The sequence below is a fragment of the Zosterops lateralis genome, assembly GCF_965231275.1.
Source record: "Zosterops lateralis genome assembly, chromosome: W".
Lineage (NCBI taxonomy): Eukaryota > Metazoa > Chordata > Aves > Passeriformes > Zosteropidae > Zosterops > Zosterops lateralis.
The window spans coordinates 16,891,416-16,911,989 of NC_139801.1; the positions used below are offsets into that span (position 1 = coordinate 16,891,416).

Here is a 20,574-nt window from a genome sequence, read left to right on the forward strand (position 1 = left end):
TCATAGATTTTTATGAACAGTAAGCCTGGAGGAGACTGAAGTTCTAACTTAGACCATTACATACTCTAATGGAAGAGTCTGTCACCACAGCCACCTACACCTCAGCAGTCACACAGAGCAGCAGGTTCTGCAAAGGGCAACAGCATCTCCTCTGAGAACCAAAATCAACTGTGTTCTTAATAATTCTTTCTCATATGTTTTTCTGATTTAAAAAATCCCAAAACGAACTCACATGTAATGTTGGAAGAGGAAATATCTAAAGTGTTGCATTGCCAGCTTCACGTTAATAAAGGTATTTAAAATTTACATCTAATTTTGAATTTATAGGGTCAGAAAATGAACCTGCCAGCTCTCCCAAGGAAGCTGCCCAAAGTCCCTGCAGAGATCTTGCTGATTGTCATGTGCCCACAAGATGCTTTTGCAGTAAACACAGATGTAAATGAAGATCTTACAGTAATTGAGTTTGCATTTGCATCCCAGCAGTGTCACCCCCTCAGTCACCACACCCGTCTGTAGTACAGTTCTAATCAGATATTAACAGGGTTTTACACAGGTTAGTCCTATTATAAAAATGTTCCTTAGTATAGATAAAAACTAAGCAAAGACACTGAGCACCAGCTGGATGAAGCTTTCAGCAAAACATTTTTAGGTTTAATTTTTGGTAAAATACCTTAAAAACTGTCTGATGGGTGAAAACATCAAGTTTTTACCAGTTACACACACTTTACATTCAAGTGTTTGCTGCCCGTGCTATCTACTGGTGCAAAGGACTCCTCCAACTTGTGCTCCTTTCTGCTTCTATAGCCCAGCTGAACGCAGGAGCTGCTCAAAGCCAAACACAGCATTAGAAGATCCCAGGAATGTTGGAGTCCAGGGCATCCCTCTGGGCACCCTGGGAAGTCACAGACCTCGGTAGAGAGGCCTGGGACCCGAAAAAGAGGGTCTGGGGTCTGTGCAGGGGGGTTTGCCTGGCACAGAGCCCAAGAAGACACAGTCTTTGATTTTGGTCCATGAGAAAAACATCTAACAGAGAGAAGAATTGCAAGTCACAAAGGTGTTACAGAGAGTAGTGTAGTTATCACTGTGCAGAAGATTTTGCAGTTTTGGGTTTTTAGAATGTAGATGCAAAGGGACAAGACGGTGATTTTAGAGTGGTGCCCTGGGTTTTTCTTCTTCTCCCCTGGCATCCATCTTCTGTAGTGACGTGGGCACAAAGTAGTTTCAGTGGATTGGATCAAAGTAGAAATGACCCTGTTAGTATAGGTGATAGACATTGGCATAGAATTGTAAATAATGGGTACGTAGTTATCTGTATAAGAGGTAGTGACCTCCCATCACAGGGGAGTTGCCTCGTGTCCGAGCTGCTGTGAACACCTTGGCCGGGCACACAGAATTGTAAGATAAGAACTAATAAACAACGTGAGTGTCCTGGGTTGACAGTGCTCTCTATCCCATAATCCCATATCGTGGACACCCTTGTTATGTCTAAGAAGGTGTTCCGTCCCCTTTAGGGGGGGCGGGCACTGGCCTGCTGGGCTGGCTCCGCTTTTGCTTTGCTTTGGCTTCCCTGCTTCTAGGCGCTCGCTGTCTTGCAATTTTCTGCTAGTTTCTTGCCCTTTCGTTCTTTTGTTTTTTCTTCCTTTCTTTCTGCCGCCTCTGTGCTCTGTTTGTTTTTTTTTTTCCCTTTTCCTCTTCTCCCTTTCCCCCCCCCCCCCCCCCCTTTAAGATTTAGGACCGGCACCCGGAGCTGATCTGGCTGGAGGAGTCCGAGGAAGATCGCCGGGGCTTGTAAAAGAAGCTGCGCGCCCCTCCCCTCACAGTAACCTGAGCTTTTTCTGTTCTTTTTTTTTCCCTTGTGTCGGGGGGTGTTTATTCATTTGTTAATAAACCGGTTTTTTCCACTTTGTGTTCAAGAGACTCCTTCCCAAACCCAGGGTTGGGGGGAGGGGTGGTAGAGGTTTTGTTATTAGGGGATTCCTTGAAGGTTTTCCCCTAATTCAACCCAAACCAGAACATATTTTGGTGCGTTGGCCCGGGAACCCGAGTCAAAGAAAGTGGAAAAAACCTTAATAATAATACTGGTGATTCTAATTGTTTGGTGGGTGTATCAGGATGCTTTTTTCTGGACTCGTAATGGCAGTCGGGGTGAAAGCCTGTCAATATTTCTGGTCTCTAGGGTTTTTTGAGGTTTTATTACCTCTGTGGTGTCTAGGGTTATTTCCTTACCCGGAGATAGCTTTAGCATTTCTTCTTATACGTAACTTATGTTGCCGTGGGGCACTAACCAGAATATTGACCGGGCTCGGATTGTTTGTGATTGTTTACAAGAAGGTTGTAAATATGTTTGATGATTCGTTGTTATGGTTGGGCACTCAGTTTGTTAGGGGAGAAGCAGGGGAAGAGGTTTTTCAGCCTCTGTTTTCCCTCTTCTCCTTTGAATTGTTTATATCTTTATTAGGAAATGTTCAGTTTCCCCTGAGTGTCAAAGAGACCATCTTTCTGACATTTAATTTAATAAGCATTCTCTATATTGTCTGCAGTTTATATAAATTGAAAGCTGAGATTTCCAAAGGGGCTAATGAGACTTCTGAGTTACCAGCAAACCCAAGTAGGAGAAATCTTGAGTGGAGTGGGAAATGGGAAGATATGGGCCAAATTTTAAAGGAATTTTCTGACCCTATAGCCTGGGACTTTCCATCTGAACAAATTCAGAACCCAGCTGAGGTGGCAAAGTATTTGAAAGAGAGGTGCCAGGGTAATACCAAGGAGAAAAGGATTATTACAGTGAGCTGGGCCCTGGCATATGTTTATCGCACTCTCTTAGATACTGAAGGGCAGCAGACAGAAAACAGGGAACAGGGAGATAAGCTAGTTACTATCCCAATTACTCAGGCTGCAGCTAGTATCCCAGGCTCCAGGCCAGTAGTCGAATCAGACAGTAGGGCTCAACCGAGGGCTGTTGCTGCTAATAGAAGAGGCGGAAAGTGTACAACTAAGACCGATCGCAAGGTGGAGGATGATGATGATAATCCAGGAGAAGGACCTTCACCAAAATCAGAAACTACATCGAGGGGTGTAGATTCTGGAGCCAATATTGATTCATTTTCCCTAAAGGACCTTCGAGGCCTGAGAAAAGATTACAGACGACAACCTGACGAATCTATAATAAGTTGGTTAGTCCGCCTTTGGGATGCTGCAGGGGAGGCTACAGTTCTGGATGGCACGGAAGCGAGGCATTTGGGATCTCTGTCGCTAGACCCTGTTATTGATCAGGGCATGATGAGGGAGGCTAGCCCTCACAGCCTCTGGGAACGGATTCTGGACGGTGTAGCACAAAGATACCTGTGTGCAGATGATCTTTATTTGCAGCAGACACAGTGGAGGACCATAGAACAGGGGATCCAACGTCTGAGAGAGATGGCAGTAGCAGAGCTTATTTTTTCAGATGACGTAACAACTAGGAATCCAGACCTGGTAGCATGTACCCCTGTAATGTGGAGGAAACTTGTGCGACTTGGGCCATCTGAATACGCCTCTGCCCTAGCAATAATGAAGCGAGAGGAGACAGATGAGACTGTGCTCGATATGGCGAAAAAGCTTCGAGCATATGCTGATGCTGTACATGGCCCAACTCATGCCAGAATTGCAGCTGTGGAAACACGACTGCAGAAATTAGAGGACAAAATAGAGGAGAATCATAGGAAACTCAGGGAAGAGATTAAGGAGGACTTCCTCCAAATCTCGGCTGTGCAAATTAGAGGCCCTGGTATCCAACGCAGGCGCTCCTTTGATGGGGAGAGAAGGTACACCCCACGAGCTGAGTTGTGGTTCTTCTTGCGTGAATCTGGAGAAAACATGAGGAGATGGGATGGAAAGCCCACTGCTGCTCTGGCACAACGGGTACGTAATTTGAAGGAAGGTAGGATTCAAAGAGGAAGTCTTACTAAACAGAGAGCAGCTCCAGTTATTCGCAGCCAGGATGTCAAGTATGATGTCGATGATGACATGTCTGATCCCCTTGAAGGAACCTCTAAGACATATACCCCAGGGAAGAAGGATAACCATGCTTAGAGGGGCCCTGCCTCTAGCCAGGTAGAGGTTAGGGAAAATCGTGTGTTTTGGACTGTGTGGGTTCGTTGGCCTGGCACATTGAAGCCACAAGACTATAAGGCTTTGGTTGACACTGGCTCGCAGTGTACCTTGATCCCATCGAGATGTGTAGGGGCAGAATCGATTTCTATTGCTGGTGTGACTGGGGGATCACAGGACTATACATTAGTGGAGGCAGATGTGAGCCTGACTAAGAATGAGTGGAAGAAACACCCTATTGCGACCGGCCCAGAGGCCCCATGCATCTTGGGCATAGATTACCTCCGGAGTGGGTATTTTAAAGACCCGAAAGGGTTCAGGTGGGCCTTTGGAGTAGCAACTGTGATGGCAGAAAGTATTCGACAGTTGAACACCTTGCCTGGACTGTCCGAGAACCCAATCACCGTAGGACTTATGAAGGGAGAAGAACAAGTAGTACCAATTGCCACTTCAATAGTGCATCGGCGGCAATATAGAACCACTCGAGATGCTGTGATTCCCATCCATAAGATGATTCGAGAGCTGGAAAGCCAAGGGGTGGTCAGCAAAACCCACTCACCCTTTAATAGCCCCATCTGGCCGGTGCGGAAATCTGATGGAGAATGGAGATTGACTGTGGATTATCGTGCCTTGAATGAAGTGACCCCACCTCTGAGTGCAGCCGTACCAGACATGCTGGAACTGCAGTATGAGCTGGAGTCCAAGGCAGCGAAGTGGTACGCCACTATCGATATTGCAAACGCATTCTTCTCTATTCCTCTGGCAGCCGAATGCCGGCCTCAGTTCGCCTTCACATGGAGGGGAGTGCAGTACACCTGGAACAGACTGCCCCAGGGGTGGAAACACAGCCCCACCATCTGCCATGGGCTGATCCAGGCCACACTAGAAAAGGATAAGGCCCCAGAACATCTACAATATATTGATGATATCATTGTGTGGGGAGACACAGCAACAGAAGTGTTCAAGAAAAGGGAGAGAAAATCATCCAAATTCTCCTGGAAGCCGGCTTTGCTGTTAAGAAAAGTAAAGTTAAGGGACCTGCTCGAGAGATCCAGTTCCTAGGAGTGAAGTGGCAAGATGGACGGCGTCAGATTCCTACGGACGTTATTAACAAAATTACAGCTATGTCCCCTCCAACGGATAAGAAGGAAACACAAGCTTTCTTAGGTGCCATAGGTTTCTGGAGGATGCACATTCCGGAATACAGTCAGATTGTGAGGCCCCTTCATCTGGTTACCCGCAAGAAGAACGATTTCTATTGGGGTCCTGAGCAGCAGCAAGCTTTCACCCAGATCAAGCAGGAGATTGCTCATGCTGTAGCCCTCGGCCCAGTCAGAACGGGACCAGATGTGAAGAATGTGCTCTACTCTGCAGCTGGGAGTCATGGTCTGTCCTGGAGCCTTTGGCAAAAGGTACCTGGTGAGACCCGAGGCCGACCACTGGGATTTTGGAGTCGGAGCTACAGGGGGTCTGAAGATAACTACACCCCAACGGAAAAGGAAATCTTGGCCGCCTATGAGGGAATCCAAGCTGCTTCAGAGGTGATCGGTACGGAAGCACCACTGCTCCTGGCACCCCGACTACCAGTGCTAGGGTGGATGTTTAGAGGAAAGGTTCCCTCCACCCACCATGCCACCAGTGCTACCTGGAGCAAGTGGATTGCCCTCATTACACAACGTGCCCGAGTTGGGAAACTGAATCGCCCTGGAATTTTGGAAGTAATCACGAACTGGCCTGAAGGTGAAAGTTTCAGCGTCGCAGATGAAGAACAAGAACCAGTGACTCGGGTTGAGGAAGCTCCGCCATACAACCAGCTGCCGGCAGAGGAAGCACGTTATGCTTTATTCACCGATGGTTCCTGCCGCGTCATAGGGATGAGTCGGAGGTGGAAAGCAGCTGTATGGAGCCCCACACGACTGGTCGCAGAGGCCACTGAAGGAGAGGGTGGATCCAGTCAATTTGCTGAACTCAAAGCCATTCAACTGGCCCTAGATATTGCAGAGAGAGAGAAATGGCCAAGGCTCTATCTGTATACTGATTCTTGGATGGTAGCCAACGCTCTGTGGGGATGGCTGAAGAAATGGAAAGAGGCCAACTGGCAGCGTAGAGGAAAACCCATTTGGGCTGCTGAAGAGTGGAAAGATATTGCTGCCCGGTTAGAGAAACTACCGGTGAAGATTCGCCATGTAGATGCCCATGTCCCCAGAAGTAAAGCTAATGAGGAGCAGCAAAACAATCAGCGGGTAGATCAAGCTGCAAAAATAGGAGAGTTGAAGATAGACCTAGACTGGGAGCACAAGGGAGAGTTGTTCCTAGCACGATGGGCCCATGATGCCTCAGGTCACCAAGGTAGGGATGCCACCTATAAGTGGGCACGAGACCGAGGGGTGGATCTAACCATGGACAGCATTTCTCAGGTTATCCATGACTGTGAGACGTGCGCTGCCATTAAACAAGCCAAGCGGATGAAGCCCCTCTGGTATGGAGGGCGGTGGTCTAAGTACAAGTATGGGGAGGCCTGGCAGATTGATTACATCACACTGCCTCAAACCCGCCAAGGCAAGCGCCATGTGCTGACCATGGTAGAAGCCACCACGGGATGGTTGGAAACCTACCCTGTGTCTCATGCTACAGCCCGCAATACTATTCTGGGCCTTGAAAAGCAGGTCCTTTGGAGGCACGGTACTCCCGAGAGAATTGAGTCAGACAACGGGACTCATTTTAAAAATAATCTTATTAAAACCTGGGCGAGGGAACATGGCATTGAATGGGTGTACCATATCCCCTACCATGCACCAGCTGCAGGTAAAGTGGAGAGGTACAATGGGTTGTTAAAAACCACCCTGAAAGCATTGGGTGGGGGGTCCTTAAAAAACTGGGAACAGCATTTAGCGAAGGCCACCTGGCTAGTTAACACCCGAGGTTCTACCAACCGAGCGGGTCCTGCTCAGTCCCAACTCCTTAATATAGTAGATGGAGATAAAGCTCCAGTGGCCCATGTTAGAGGTTTGTTGGGAAAGACAGTATGGATCAACCCTGCCTCGAGTACAGACAAACCCATCCGTGGAATTGTCTCTGCTCAAGGACCAGGTTATACGTGGTGGATAATGCAGAAAGATGGAACAACACGATGTGTACCTCAGGGAGACCTGAATGTGGGGTGAAACAGAAGGAAACGTGTAAGTGTCAAAGGTTTGAGCAAGTAAGATGAATGGAAATGTGTAAGTGTCAAGGGTCTGAGTAAGTGAGATGGAAGTTTTTTATTGTGTGTCCACGATATGGGATAAGGGGTGGAATGTCCTGGGTTGACAGTGCTCTCTATCCCATAATCCCATATCGTGGACACCCTTGTTATGTCTAAGAAGGTGTTCCGTCCCCTTTAGGGGGGGCGGGCACTGGCCTGCTGGGCTGGCTCCGCTTTTGCTTTGCTTTGGCTTCCCTGCTTCTAGGCGCTCGCTGTCTTGCAATTTTCTGCTAGTTTCTTGCCCTTTCGTTCTTTTGTTTTTTCTTCCTTTCTTTCTGCCGCCTCTGTGCTCTGTTTGTTTTTTTTTTTCCCTTTTCCTCTTCTCCCTTTCCCCCCCCCCCCCCCCCCCCCCCCTTTAAGATTTAGGACCGGCACGCGGAGCTGATCTGGCTGGAGGAGTCCGAGGAAGATCGCCGGGGCTTGTAAAAGAAGCTGCGCGCCCCTCCCCTCACAGTAACCTGAGCTTTTTCTGTTCTTTTTTTTTCCCTTGTGTCGGGGGGTGTTTATTCATTTGTTAATAAACCGTTTTTTTCCACTTTGTGTTCAAGAGACTCCTTCCCAAACCCAGGGTTGGGGGGAGGGGTGGTAGAGGTTTTGTTATTAGGGGATTCCTTGAAGGTTTTCCCCTAATTCAACCCAAACCAGAACAGCGAGAAACCAAGAAAACCAAGACCTTGAGAGTCCTCATCCTTCTCGCTCCAACCACAGAACACAGAGTCAGACAGCAGACCTAAATCCTTCAGAGGTCAAGAGGGAAAATCACTCCCTTCGTGCCTACACGAACCACCAGCCTTGGAATCTCGGGTGAGAAACAACCAGATTAAACCCTAAGACAGGAATACCTTAAAATTCCAGTATTTTGGCTTGGACACCCACCCCCAGCCTAAAACGCTTGGGGAAAGACCACAAGGCCAGCAGAGCACATGTGGGACCAAACCCAGCTCCCTGCTCACCTCAGAGCAGGTGAGAACAATCTCTTCCTCCTGTCCCTGGCTCCCTTCCTGGGGACTGACTTCACTTTGTTCCAAAGGTACAGAAAGTGTTCCAGCCCATGTGGAAGCAGGTTCAGCATTCCTGGCTGGAGGTGCATCCACTGCATGGACACTGAGCTGGGAAAAACAATTCCTGGGTTTTATTTTTCATAAAATCAGACCTCAATGCTACAAGCAGGTACTTCTTGCTCTCCACAACCAACACATCTCCAAGTCCTTCCACTCAAGGCTACCAAAAGAACCTATCCTGGATATCCCCCAGCCAATCCAGAGGAGCAGGAAATCACCCCTTGTCTGAGAACACAAAGACTGGAGGAACTTCCCAGTGCAGCTGCTTCTCCCAGTAACATCTGTGAGTGAAGGGAACCTAGCTCACAGTGACAGGACTTGGAGCTTTCTACAGCATTTTATTTCACTATATACTTCAATTTACTGAAATACTCTCCTACACATCCTATTTTAGTCAAAGCTCTGGTTTTGGGACACATCCTTGGGGGAAGAGCTGTGTTAGTTCCTGTGCTAAAATTCCTGTGTTCTCCTTTCTCCTGCAGTTTCCTGAGCAATGACAGAGCAACAGCTCCTACAGGCACCCCTCCCTCTCCACTGTTCTCTGTGCAGAAATCCTGTTTTCCTTCTGGCTGCACAATCTCAGGCACTTTTCAGGAAAGCCACAAGGATTCAGCAACACTTTAACACTGAGCCTCAGCACTTTCAGGGCAGGACTCTCCTGTCTGAGCTTCCAGCAAAGCTCAGGGTCAGAGGTGAGGGTTCATTAACCTCTGTACAGCTCCCCATTAACACCCATGAACACCCTGGGACAGGCAAACCTTCAATCACAGCCTCATCACCAGCAATATTGAAATTAATTGTAAATACGCCCTGCCCTTGCAGTGAACACCCCCTGAGCTGCCCCTGAGGGATCCTGTTCGGAGAGAGCCGTCTGTGCTTCCCTCTGTTCCTTGAGCTTGTCTGGCACCACAAAGCATTTCCACAGCAGCAGGAAGAGCAAATTCAGCTCAAAAAGAAGTAAGAGGGGTAAGAGAAGAGCAATGCACACTGCCCCAGGCCCACAGCATCACCCCCCTCACCTCTGAGCACCAAACACAACACAAACACCAAAGTTTTAAAGAAACATTTATTATAGGGTTGCAGAAGTTATGCCAATATAAAGTCCCTTAATAAAACTCTCAAGTTTATCAACTGCAGGACACTAACTCTTCATTCTCTGTAGACTGCAGCTTTCAAAAAAAAAGGGAAGAATGCTCTGACTGCAGCAGTAATGCTACTTGCTCATAAAAAGTTGATCTAAAAAGTTTTATATAAGCCCAAGTAGTTTAAGTTTACAACTACAGTCACATTCACAAGTGAGCTATACCAGAACAGATCCTGGAAATACAAAGTTACCGGATAAACCAAGTCATAACCAAAAATACTGACAAGCTTTAAGAGCAACTCTCAGAATCTAACAACTAAATGCCACAAAACCAAACTAAGGGAGAAGAACTCAACATAAGCTCAGGGAAGGTTCCAAATATACATACGAATTCAATACAGTAATTGCACATAAAGAAACAGGGTAGTGTTAAAGGTTTCTGATCACTGAGCTTGGATTTTACATGCTGAACACATGGCCATTAAAATAAACCTTTAATGAGCCAGATCATGAAGGTTTTTGAGCCAAGATACGGAGTGCAGAGCTATTCTACAGAACTACACAAGATGTGCAAACCACAGATTATTAATATTAATCATTCTGTGAAAGTTAAGGTGAACATAACTGGTTCCAGCCAAGGAATTGGTTAATATTTATATTTTTTTCCTGCCATTCCCAGATTACACTAAATCAAACACATTCAACAAATAAACTGATATTAGCCTTCTAAAAAAAACTTACTCAAATTTAAGTTTTACATGAGACAACTAAAAAGTTATACCAAGGTTCAACAAAAGCTGAAATGGTGACTTTGTCTTCTGAAATACAAGCAATACACAGAAAATGCATAAGGCTTTTGATTATCACTGCACAGTTTAATTGCAGAAGTCGATGTCTAATGCTGACTTCTCCAAGAAGGTGTGACCTGGTCACCTCCCATCTGTCACCTTTCACTGCTGACAGATCTTTGTCTCAACCACAAAAGAGTTTTCAAAGTGTTTAATTGAGTGACAGTTGTCCGCTGCCCGTTTCTGCACACCTGGGGACGAGAAAGGACAAGATGCTGAGTGAAGGGATTCACAGCCCACAGCAAGCATTGCCAGCCTTCCATTACAGGACACGATCATTCAGTGCACTATGTTTATCCAGCCAGGAATTACCACCAGAGCCTGCTATAGGGCTGTTTTTCATCCCAAATCCCTCACCCAGTGTGCATTTGCACAGAGCGTGCTTTGCAGAGCACTTCACCTTGGGAGGATTTATCTCACTCTGGTTCTTCCTAACACTATTAAAGTGATTTTCTCTATTTTGGGACATGCCAGCACTGGGTCTGACCCAGGCAATTTGCCTGTATCAGCTGTGGCTCAGTAAGAGACAGGAACATGGCAGTCCTACCATCAAAGAGCTGCTCTCCTCAATCACTTCCATTTGCAATAATTCAGAAGGATTTAGTTTGTTTAATAAGCAGAGAATTGTTCAGATCAAGCAAGAGAAGCATCAGCTCTTAACCCAACCCCAGCAGAGCACTGCTTTGGTTTAGAAACACCTAAAATCCAGGCTGTCCTTCAATTTCAAGGCATCAGGATGGAGGTGAAATTTCCAGAGCCCACCTAAGAGCATGACCTGGGTTTCTCCTAAGCCTCCAAGTTACAACTCCAGGGAATTGACATAGCACCTGAGGTCAGTTTGATCTAACAGATGAACACACAAACTCCACAAAAGCTGAGAGCCCAGGCAGCACTAGCTAAATGAGAATAAATGAAAAGACTTTTCCAGAGAAGTTCCAGGAGCTTATCCATTGCAGTCTCATTTCTGTGGCATGGCTCATAAACTGTGCTAGAAATGAGATGAGGAAGACAAGGCAAGACTTGCCTCTGAACAATTTTCTCCTCAGCTTGATCAGATTTCCCCCTCTCTCCCCTCCACAGGTGAACAAAGAGAGCTACAGCACAGCAGCTGTACCAGGAAACATTTTCCATTTACCAGAATCCTTTTGTGCAAGTTCTCTGCAGGAATCTTTTACTCTGCAGCAAAGATGTCAACAACATGTTAGAGCAGGATGATTTCAGGGAACATCATAAACACTCTTCACAGTGCTGTCTATAGACACAGCAGCTGTAAATTTAGTCTTGTTCCCAAAATCATTTTCACTACAGCTCAGTCACATGCCTCTGCCTCCCATGAGGGCAGCATTTAGTGTTCCTTCATGTACCCTACACAAAACCCTTCTGCTGCTCCCACAGAGGGAGCCTTGCTTCCATCCACAACAGGATGTTGCGTGCAGCAAGCAGCAGATGTGGCTCCTGATGCTGCAACTGAGCTGAGAAAACTCTTGCCTAAAAGCTTGGCAGCCAAACCAGAGCACAGAGACCTGACAAACCAAACATTTGCATTCTGAAAGGCTCTGACTGACAAAGGGTTAGCTCACTGTGTTTGGTGGGAGCAGCAAATATGAAATGCTTTGAGCTACAATGAAACAAAATTCACAGCATCAGATTTCTGCCCCCCAGGCCTTGTCCCAGTAGGTCAGAGCAGACACCTCAGCTTAGTCCCTGTCAGGGGGTGGCAGGAGCTCAGCAGTTCTTCTGAAGTGTTCTTCCTCTTTCAGAGAGGAAGTATGGGATGTCCGGAACTCACTGTTCAATTACTTTTTTTCCAGAGCAGGTAAAGCAGAAGAAAATGTTTTTATTTGGTGCTCCTGTAACCCAGTTTTAGATAGGACAAGGACAAAATAAGCTGTGCCTACAGAGACTCTCATTATCTGATGGATTATATGAATTTTGGGGTCAAACTAACTTATAACTTCAACCAAAAATTGGAACAGAAACAAGACTTAAATTTGGTTTGGGCATGTAACCTGTAATTGTGTAACTGAACCTTTCTCAGCATATTCAAAGGACACTTCACATTCAGACATGAAGGGAGGGGAAATACCCAGCAGGGCCAGGAGTAGCCTCAGCTTCTGCTAAACACTCAGATTCCGCAGATTAAAAAATCCCCGGATTTAAGTATTTACCCCTTCCCTAGTTAAACAATGCACTTGCTTTTTCCTGAGGGGAACTTACCCATGATTTGGTCTCTGCGCTGAAGCCTGAAGGTCTCTTTTCCCACACAGAGCTGGTAAATGAAGATGCCCAGATCAGACACGTTATCGATCTCCTCTGTAACCACCATCTCCTCACGCACCAGATACGTCTGGGGCAGATAAGAGCCAGTCTGGAAGAAACAAAGCCTGAAGGTACAGACTGCTGCTAACATGGGACAAACCACTGCATTTCACTCTTTGCTTTGGAAGAGACTCAAGCAGCAAAGTTCAGCTTTCCTGATTTTTAATACCAAGATACTCTATGCTCAAACAGTCACATACCAGGGAAGTTAAAAACTGGCAGAGGCCATTTCAAACAGCTGCAGTTACACCCAAACAAAGCACAATTAACCTCAACTCTGCAAGCTTCACGTGAAGCAAGCATAAATAGAACCTGGTCAGGTTTATCTGTACACAAAGTTTGCAGCTAAAAGAGAAACAAAATATTGTTAAAGACTACAGGTTTGAGGCAATGTATTTCTAATATAAAAAAGGCAAGGCAACCTACAAAAGGCATCACCAGATGCTCCCAGCACTACCAAAACAGCTTCCTACCCCCCAACTTCTAAAACCAGGGGCGGGGACATACACTTAGAGCTTGTCTTCATAGAGCCAAAAAAGAAGAATGCAACAAGCTAAACTAGACCAGTGGCCTCTAGAACCAGGTGTAAGAGAGCCAATGATTTTTTTTAAAAGTCCATTTGATGCATGATAGCCAAGTGTTGCATTTAACTGGGAAGCAGCAGCAAGCTCTATCAACTTGACCCATAAATCATCTTAGAAAAACACCAGTTTTAGTCAGCGAAGAGTCAAATGCTTGTGGTGATCTCATAACTGCAGTGCCAATAACTGGGGAACAAGTTCACATTGTTCTTTTCAGCAAAACCCTCATGGGGAGAGTGAGCTTGCCGGGAGTAATGTTCAGGTTTAGGCTTTCAATGATATTTGGAGTTTTATCAAATTCCTTTCTAACAGCTAAATTTAACCTTATCTGCTGGTTGCTCTCAGCTCTCATAAAGCCAGGTATTAATAAGAGCATTAGGCATGAATCTACTCAACATAATATACACTGACAGCTGGCCTTAACTTCAGTGCAGTGACTGAACTGGGGGATTATGGACTTTGATGGAGGGAGGACTGTTCTAGCAAGGGCCTGGAGTTCAAGAGCAGCACCCAGCACACTTGGCAAAAGGCAGTCTGTCAGCAGAACCCAGCAGCAAAGCTCTCACATACCGCCAGCTTGGCGAAGAGATCCATCAGATTCCTTGGAGGCATGACTATGGAAGTGTTCAGTGGGATCACATAGCAGTTCCCCAGCTGCAGGTCGAGATACGCCGTCAAAAGCTGTTTTAAAAACAAGTTTTCAATTAGTCAGGGGGCCTTTGATTAGAACACAATTCCATCAGGGGCAAGGCAAGCTAAAAAAGCTTGAGATCATTCACAGCTGCTACAAAAGTGATGCATTCAGGAACTGCCCAGTGTAAGAACTGAACTGTTACCACTGGCAAACCAAGTGGTTACAGCAATAGTTTAAAAAACTTTCCTACATAACAGAAAGCTGAATATAAAAGCAGCTTCTGTCATAATTGTAAAGGAGTACAGCTTGTACTAACACAAAGGAAGTATTTGGGAGTATGATCTCATAACTGAAAAGGTCTAATTAAGCACAGTGCAAACAAAAGGTATCCAGCTGCTGATAAACAATGATTCCCTTTAAATAGTTCCTCAGGAAAAGTGTTAGTCCCTACAAAAATCTCATCAGCATTCCCACTGACTGCAAGAACTGCAGCAACTAGAATTATCTGTTTATTCTATCTGCATTGCCAAGGCTGGATTTACAACCAACTTCCGAGAGCTTTTACAGCTGACTGAGGATAAATGTTAACACTATCAACATAACTTTGATAAAAAAGTCAAATGAAAGCCATCCTCTCCCCTCTCCTCTTTGCCTTACAGAAACTCCATGCAACTACCACAGCACTGTCAGGTTGTAGGTTTCAGCTGCTTGAAGTGATTTTCCAATGCCCTTCTCCAAGGCCCACGCCTGTTTGCAATTCTACATTTTGCTGTGACGTGCTGAGTCCTCATTCCTTTAACTCACATTTATGATGTTCTCCATTTACATGGGATCCTTGATCCAACACCAAGTGGCACTTGCAGATATCCCATAGGCAACAATAAAGTTGCACAGCACTGAGATGCATTTTTCTGGGAAACAACTCAGAGTTCCTACCCACAGTGAGTGTACCACCAGTACAGAGTTAATCCCACTGTTTCAGAGTTCACAGGGTCAGCTCTGCCATGCTTAAACCTGAGGAGCAGCCTGTGCTGACAGCAAGCTGTAAAGCCCCAGAGCCAGTCCTGGAGCTGTACGGTGCCCCTGACACTGACCCTGTCGAAGTCATGCACGATGGCGGCGGGGTCGCTGTCAGAGAACTTGGGGACGGGCACGTCAATGATGGCGATGTTGTCGTCCTCGCGGATATCAGCCTCCTCAGCGATGGGTAGGAAGTACGGCTCCACCGCGCGCTCCTGGCCCTCGTTCTCAAAGTAGCACATCTCCCCACGGTACACCTTGTGCTGGAACATGAGCAAGGGCAGGTAATGCACAAATCAGCTTTAACACTGCACTTCTTTCTGCTGAGACCGAGCACAGGTCTGTCACACCCAAAGGACACACAGATGTCATGTCCTCATCATCTTTCTTTCCCCTTCATCTTTCTAGTCTAGCAATAATCCATTTATATTTTTTTAACCAATGCTGTTTAAATAAGAAAACCCTCTCAGATTACCTTTGGCATGAAGTACTTGTAGATGCAGGCTCCACCCACAACAACCCCTGCCAAGATGAAGGCCAGGCCCAGAAGAGTCAAGAGACATCTTCCAGATGAATTTTCACCTCTGTGTGTGGCAACTTCCGGGTCCTTTAAATAAAGAAGGATAGAACTGAGAATGGGCAGCTGCTCTGAATTTAAAGTGAGTTGTTATCAACTGTTTCACTTTGATCCACCATCTCCTATTTCTTCTAGGTATGGGAATTACGAGTCAGCATCATAAAATAAAGCACTCACATGAAACATTACTGCATCAGATTAAGATCAGTTTTCAAACAGCACCAAGAGTATTTCCTGAGTTAGAGGATGTTTTCTAGACAAACCTTTGTCCAGAAACTATTTGAGATGTACAAAACTTAAATAACTGTCACAAAAGATCTTGTGCTGCAGCCACACTATAGTACAAAAAGCTGGATTTGTAGATCAAGGTACAGTGTCTTCAGGCCTCCTCTCAACAGCCTCTTCCCCTCCTCCTCTCAGCATCATGTGCATTAACATCACTTTTCCTCACAAAGCTGAATTAACAGAAGCCAAGATGCAACTTTGTCTCTTGGCTGGGGAACAGACAACTGACACGAGTCACCAGGTTTTGGAACTTTTAATACGCACAAGCAAAGTCCATTATAAAAGAAAACGACTTGTCAGCTTAAACACAGCTTCCAATTATGCCAAATAAAACCAAGTCCCTGTGGCACATCCTACCCTGCAGCCTCAAAATAACCTTTCTCCTACCCAAATCCCAGGAAGTTATGTTTCTAACAGCCTGAAACGTCTCTCTTTAGCTCAGCAGCTTGTTTTACACCACACAATGTTCTCTCAAACAAGGATGACTGCACCCAAAGGAAACTACTTTCAAGTGGCAATGAGTTGTGCAATCCTCACTGCAAAGGCAGAGGTGGTGTCTGAAAGGAAAGTTTAACCTTCCAGAGTTCCTGCAGCACCTTCCCAGACTTCCAGCTGCAAGCCAAGTAATGAGAACAGCAAAAGTGCTGTCAAATACCAAACAATCAGAAGAGACATTCCCTCTTGGAATCACACACTGGGCTTGAGTCTTTAAAAGGAAAAAAATAAAACAAAAATAAAACAAAAAAACCCAAAAAAAAACAAAAAAAAAAAAAAAAAAAAAAAAAAAAAAAACAAAAAAAAAAAAAAAAAAAAACAAAAACAAAAAAACACCAAACCCAAAATATTTAGATAACCCCTATATTTGATCAAGGATGTCCCTTTAATGATTCCTGACTCCAGGATTTAATAGCTTGCTTTCCTTTCAAGATCTGCTCTTTGTCCCAGTCAGGAAGGAAGAAAATTGGATTTCACAGTAAAAGATCTTTTCCTTTGAGGTGTTCCCAGAATCAGTGGCTGGGCTGGGCACAGCAGCCTCCATGGCCTTTTTTTATTTGGGTCCTGCAGAACACAACATATTTAGTGGCCTGTGCTCCCAACAAGCACCAGCATTATCACCAGGGCTGCAATATTTCCATGCTCAGCAAGATGCAGCAGCATAAAAGTCAAAGCCATCGTTTATGCAAGTGCTGAAACAAACCCCAAGCTGTTTTGTGAAAGTCAATACTCCCACATTCCACTTGCGCATCCTCCAAACACAAAAATGTTGGTTCAGCAGGAAACAAGCTGCTACAGTTGGCATGTGAAGCATTTGTTAAAAAAGAAACAAACTACAAAAAGCCAAACCCTGGTTTCAAGTCAGAATGATACCACATTTCTATGGCACTGTGTAAAAATCACCTTTCAGGGTTAAGCAGCTGTAAGATGGAGATTAATTCTGTTCTCTCTGCATTCTCCCACCTTCACCTCCACCTCGGAGCACCTTACTCATCCAGCCTGTCCCTACTTGAACACACCAGTCTGCACCAGTTTTGGCACTGCAGCCATCCCAGTGCAAGGGTGATGTCGACATCTAATTAGCTGCACTTGCACTACGCCTATTTCAAACAAAGCAAAGGTACTTGAGCATATGAAGCAGTAATGTGGGCAGCTGAACCTGAGGGGGAAGAGTTGACGGAGCTGCTAACAGAACAAAATAGCAAGATTTTGCTCGAGCAGGTTACAAAACCTCTGCACAAAAGTAACAGGTAAAAGTCGTCAAAAACCTACAAAGAAAATGCAGTTCTAAGCTGTAACAAGCAAAGCAAATGAGGGATAAGAGACAAGAAGAAAAATCACTTGTTTTAATGCTGCTGACAGCCCCAAAGAACCTGCAGGGAAAATATTCTGCAAGCTCAAGGGTTTTGTGCAGATACTCCAGGGGACTTTTATTGTGCTGTTTCCTCCAACATTAACCTTTAAGCTTGTTTGCTCTGCACAAATATTCCAGCTGAAGAAGACATTAACAACCACTCCAACAACTTTGTCTTGGAGTAAATTTATGAACTTGATGTTTACACGCAACTCCAAGCCCTGAAGTCAGAGTGAAGAATTGTTAAAATCCCACATATGTGTGTGCAAACACACAGAATATTCCAAATTGAGAGGAGCAGCTCTCATGAGAACAGAAAAAGGGGTGTGTTTATTAGAACTATTCCAGTCAGAGCTTTCACAGTACAGGACTAGTAAATATATGTATAACCCGTTGCCTCAGGAGTAGCTGAGGAGTTTGTCCTACAAGAAACTGGCCAGGCTAATGACATCTTCAAATTTTAAATCCTTTATCTACCTTGTTTTCCTACTTTCTCTCCTTTTGATCCTGTAATTGAGTGCTACTGTATTAAATGTGCACACATCAAATTGACAGCTCAGAAGAGCACACTGAGCAAGAAAATCGCTCTGAATCCCTTCTCCTTCCAAAGGAAGGCTATTTCAGGTGAGGCTGTGTAGGCTAGTAGGGAAGCTGCTTTCCTGATTAAAGCTTAGAAGGGAAGAAAAAAAAAAAAAAGAAAAAACAGAACTAGAGTCTAACTCCACAAGCTTTGTTGTTTTTAAAATTATCTTACTCTCCGATTGCAAATAAACTCAGCCCATGCCATCTTCCCCGTCTAGAGCTACTGATGTATTTACTTATAGGCTGAGATTCTCCATCTGCCTAAAACGCAAGACACGTTCAAAGCAAATTTTCCACAAACTAGGAAAGTTCCACTCGAGCCAGCGACACGCAGCTCGCTGGGAAGGAAAAGCCAACCACAGGGTGCTCGACTGGGTTTCTATTTAAAACCGTTTATGGCAGGTTTCTTAATTTTAGCGCGACACCGACACCTCACCGCAGCTGCCGGGAGGCTCCAAGCGCCGCCGGGAGCGGAGGACGAGCCCGGGCCCGCTTTGTTTGCCTGGGAGGCGCCGGCCGAGCGCTGCCAGCGCCGAGGGAGACTCTCCCTGCACCTCCCCGGCCGGCCCAGGGCCGAGCTGGGAGCTTTAAAGCGCCGTCAGGAAACGCGGCGCTGGCACGGGCCCAGCTCGACATAAACACCCGGTGCTGGCGCTGGCCCGGGGGTGTCACGGGGCATCGCACCGCGACAGGGCTGCGGAGAGGGACAGCACCAAGGCACCAGAGCCCCGCGGCACATCACAGCTGAGGGGAGCCGCTCCCTCAGCCCCGTGGCCGCCGCCGCCGCCTTCCCCGGCCGCCAGAAAATGGCGGCTGCTCTGTCTCCTCGCGCCCCCCCTCACACCACCCCGCTCCTCCCGCCGCCGCCGGCCGGAACACCTCTATGCCCGCACCTTGTCGGCCACCAGAGCCTCAGAAGCTTCCTTTTTGGGCTCATCCTTGAGGGCGAAGGGCGAGTTAAAAGCGATCTTCACCATGGCGCCAACACTGCTGCCGCGTCCTGGAGCAGCAGCGGGGACAGCGCGGAAGGCGGGGCGGGCTCTGCGGTGGCCACGTCCCCAGCCCCGCCCGCGGGCACTGCCGGGAGCGCTCCCTGGCGGCCGCGCCCTCACACGGCTCCATCCCCCCGCAGCTCACCTCAGGCGCCGGGAGCGGGTGCCGACGTGGAGTGACGGGATTAGAAGGCTGGGTAAGGCTTCCGAGACCATCGAGTCCAGCCTGTGACCGGTCCCCACCTTGTCACCAGCCCACAGCACTGAGTGCTACCTCCAGTCCTTCCTTGGACACCCCCAAGGACGGGGAGTCCACCACCTCCCTGGGCAGCCCCTTCCAAGGCCTGACCACCCTTTCCATGGAGAAATTCCTGCTGCTGTCCAACCTGAACCCATCCTAGTGCAGCTTGAGGCTGTTCCCTCTCATCCTGTCCCTGCTCCCTGGGAGCAGAGCCCGAGCCCTCCCCGGCTGCCCCCTTCTGTCAGGGAGAGCCAGAAGGTTCCCCCTGAGCCTCCTTTTCTCCAGGCTGAGCCCCTTTCCCGGTTCCCTCAGCCTCTCCTGGTGCTCCCTGGGCACCTGTCCCAGTGCTCTGCCCGTGCCATGGAAAGAAGTTCTTCCTCACGTTGAGGTGGAACTTCTTGTGGTTTAGTTAATGGCCATTGCTCCTTGACCTGTCACTGGCACCACCGAACAGAGCCTGGCACCATCCTCTGGCACCCCTTGGAGATATTGGTATGGATTGATGAGATTCCCTGGCAGTCTTCCCTTCTCCAGACTAACCAAGCTCAGCTCCCACAGTCTCTCCTCATCAGAGAGATGCTCCAGACCCCTCATCATCTTCGTGGCCTCTGCTGGACCCTCTCCTGCAGCTCCTTGGCTTTTTCATCCTCAAGAAACCCAGACCTGGGCACAGCCCTCCAGATGTGCCTCAGAAGGGAGAATGAAGCACTTCATGCATTAGACTGTCTGAAACAATCTGCTCCTTCATATGGATGGAAATCTGTATCTGTCTCTCTAGAATCTGACTTTACAGCTCTACAAAGAAATCTGGTTTGAATCTGGTGCCCACACCATGGAACCCTCCCTCACAGATAGCTGTAATTAAACAGAGCTGAATATTGCAATAAGTAATTCTTCTAAGTGTAAACAACATGCAGTGTGTATTCCAGCATTCAAAGCACGTTCCTGTTATTCCATAGATGGAATACACTGTTTCCTTTCAAGATCATAGGTTTGATATTGCTGCCTTTCATGTCCATAAGAATTTTGACTTTGACTTCAGTCAGAGAACAAACTGTTTTATGTCTATTTAGCCTGACTTGGTCTAGTAACAGAAAACACTTTAACCTCATTTTACCAAGAAACCAGTGAAAAATCAATTTTCATATTTCCTAGCTTTAGCATGTTG

The 20,574-nt window shown here is 46.6% G+C and overlaps 1 protein-coding gene across 1 annotated transcript; it reads right to left on the reverse strand.

Moving 5' to 3' along the window:
* Positions 1 to 9,442: 9,442 nt before the first annotated feature.
* Positions 9,443 to 19,213, reverse strand: LOC310922149 (integral membrane protein 2A-like). Its single transcript, XM_083882553.1, has 6 exons — positions 19,067 to 19,213; positions 15,356 to 15,487; positions 14,955 to 15,143; positions 13,797 to 13,907; positions 12,544 to 12,694; positions 9,443 to 10,517 (listed from the first exon to the last, which is right to left on the reverse strand). Exons 1-6 carry the CDS (start codon positions 19,148 to 19,150, stop codon positions 10,429 to 10,431), a joined length of 756 nt encoding a protein of 251 aa, XP_083738679.1. The 5' UTR covers positions 19,151 to 19,213; the 3' UTR covers positions 9,443 to 10,428.
* Positions 19,214 to 20,574: the final 1,361 nt, after the last annotated feature.

Coding starts and splice junctions, on each gene's coding strand:
- LOC310922149 (XM_083882553.1), bottom strand. CDS start 19,150: ATGGTGAAGATCGCTTTTAACTCGCCCTTCGCCCTCAAGGATGAGCCC. Junction 15,488..19,066: donor AGGCTCTGGTGGCCGACAAG/GTGCGGGCATAG, acceptor CTTTATTTAAAG/GACCCGGAAGTTGCCACACA. Junction 13,908..14,954: donor TCGTGCATGACTTCGACAGG/GTCAGTGTCAGG, acceptor TTTTTAAAACAG/CTTTTGACGGCGTATCTCGA.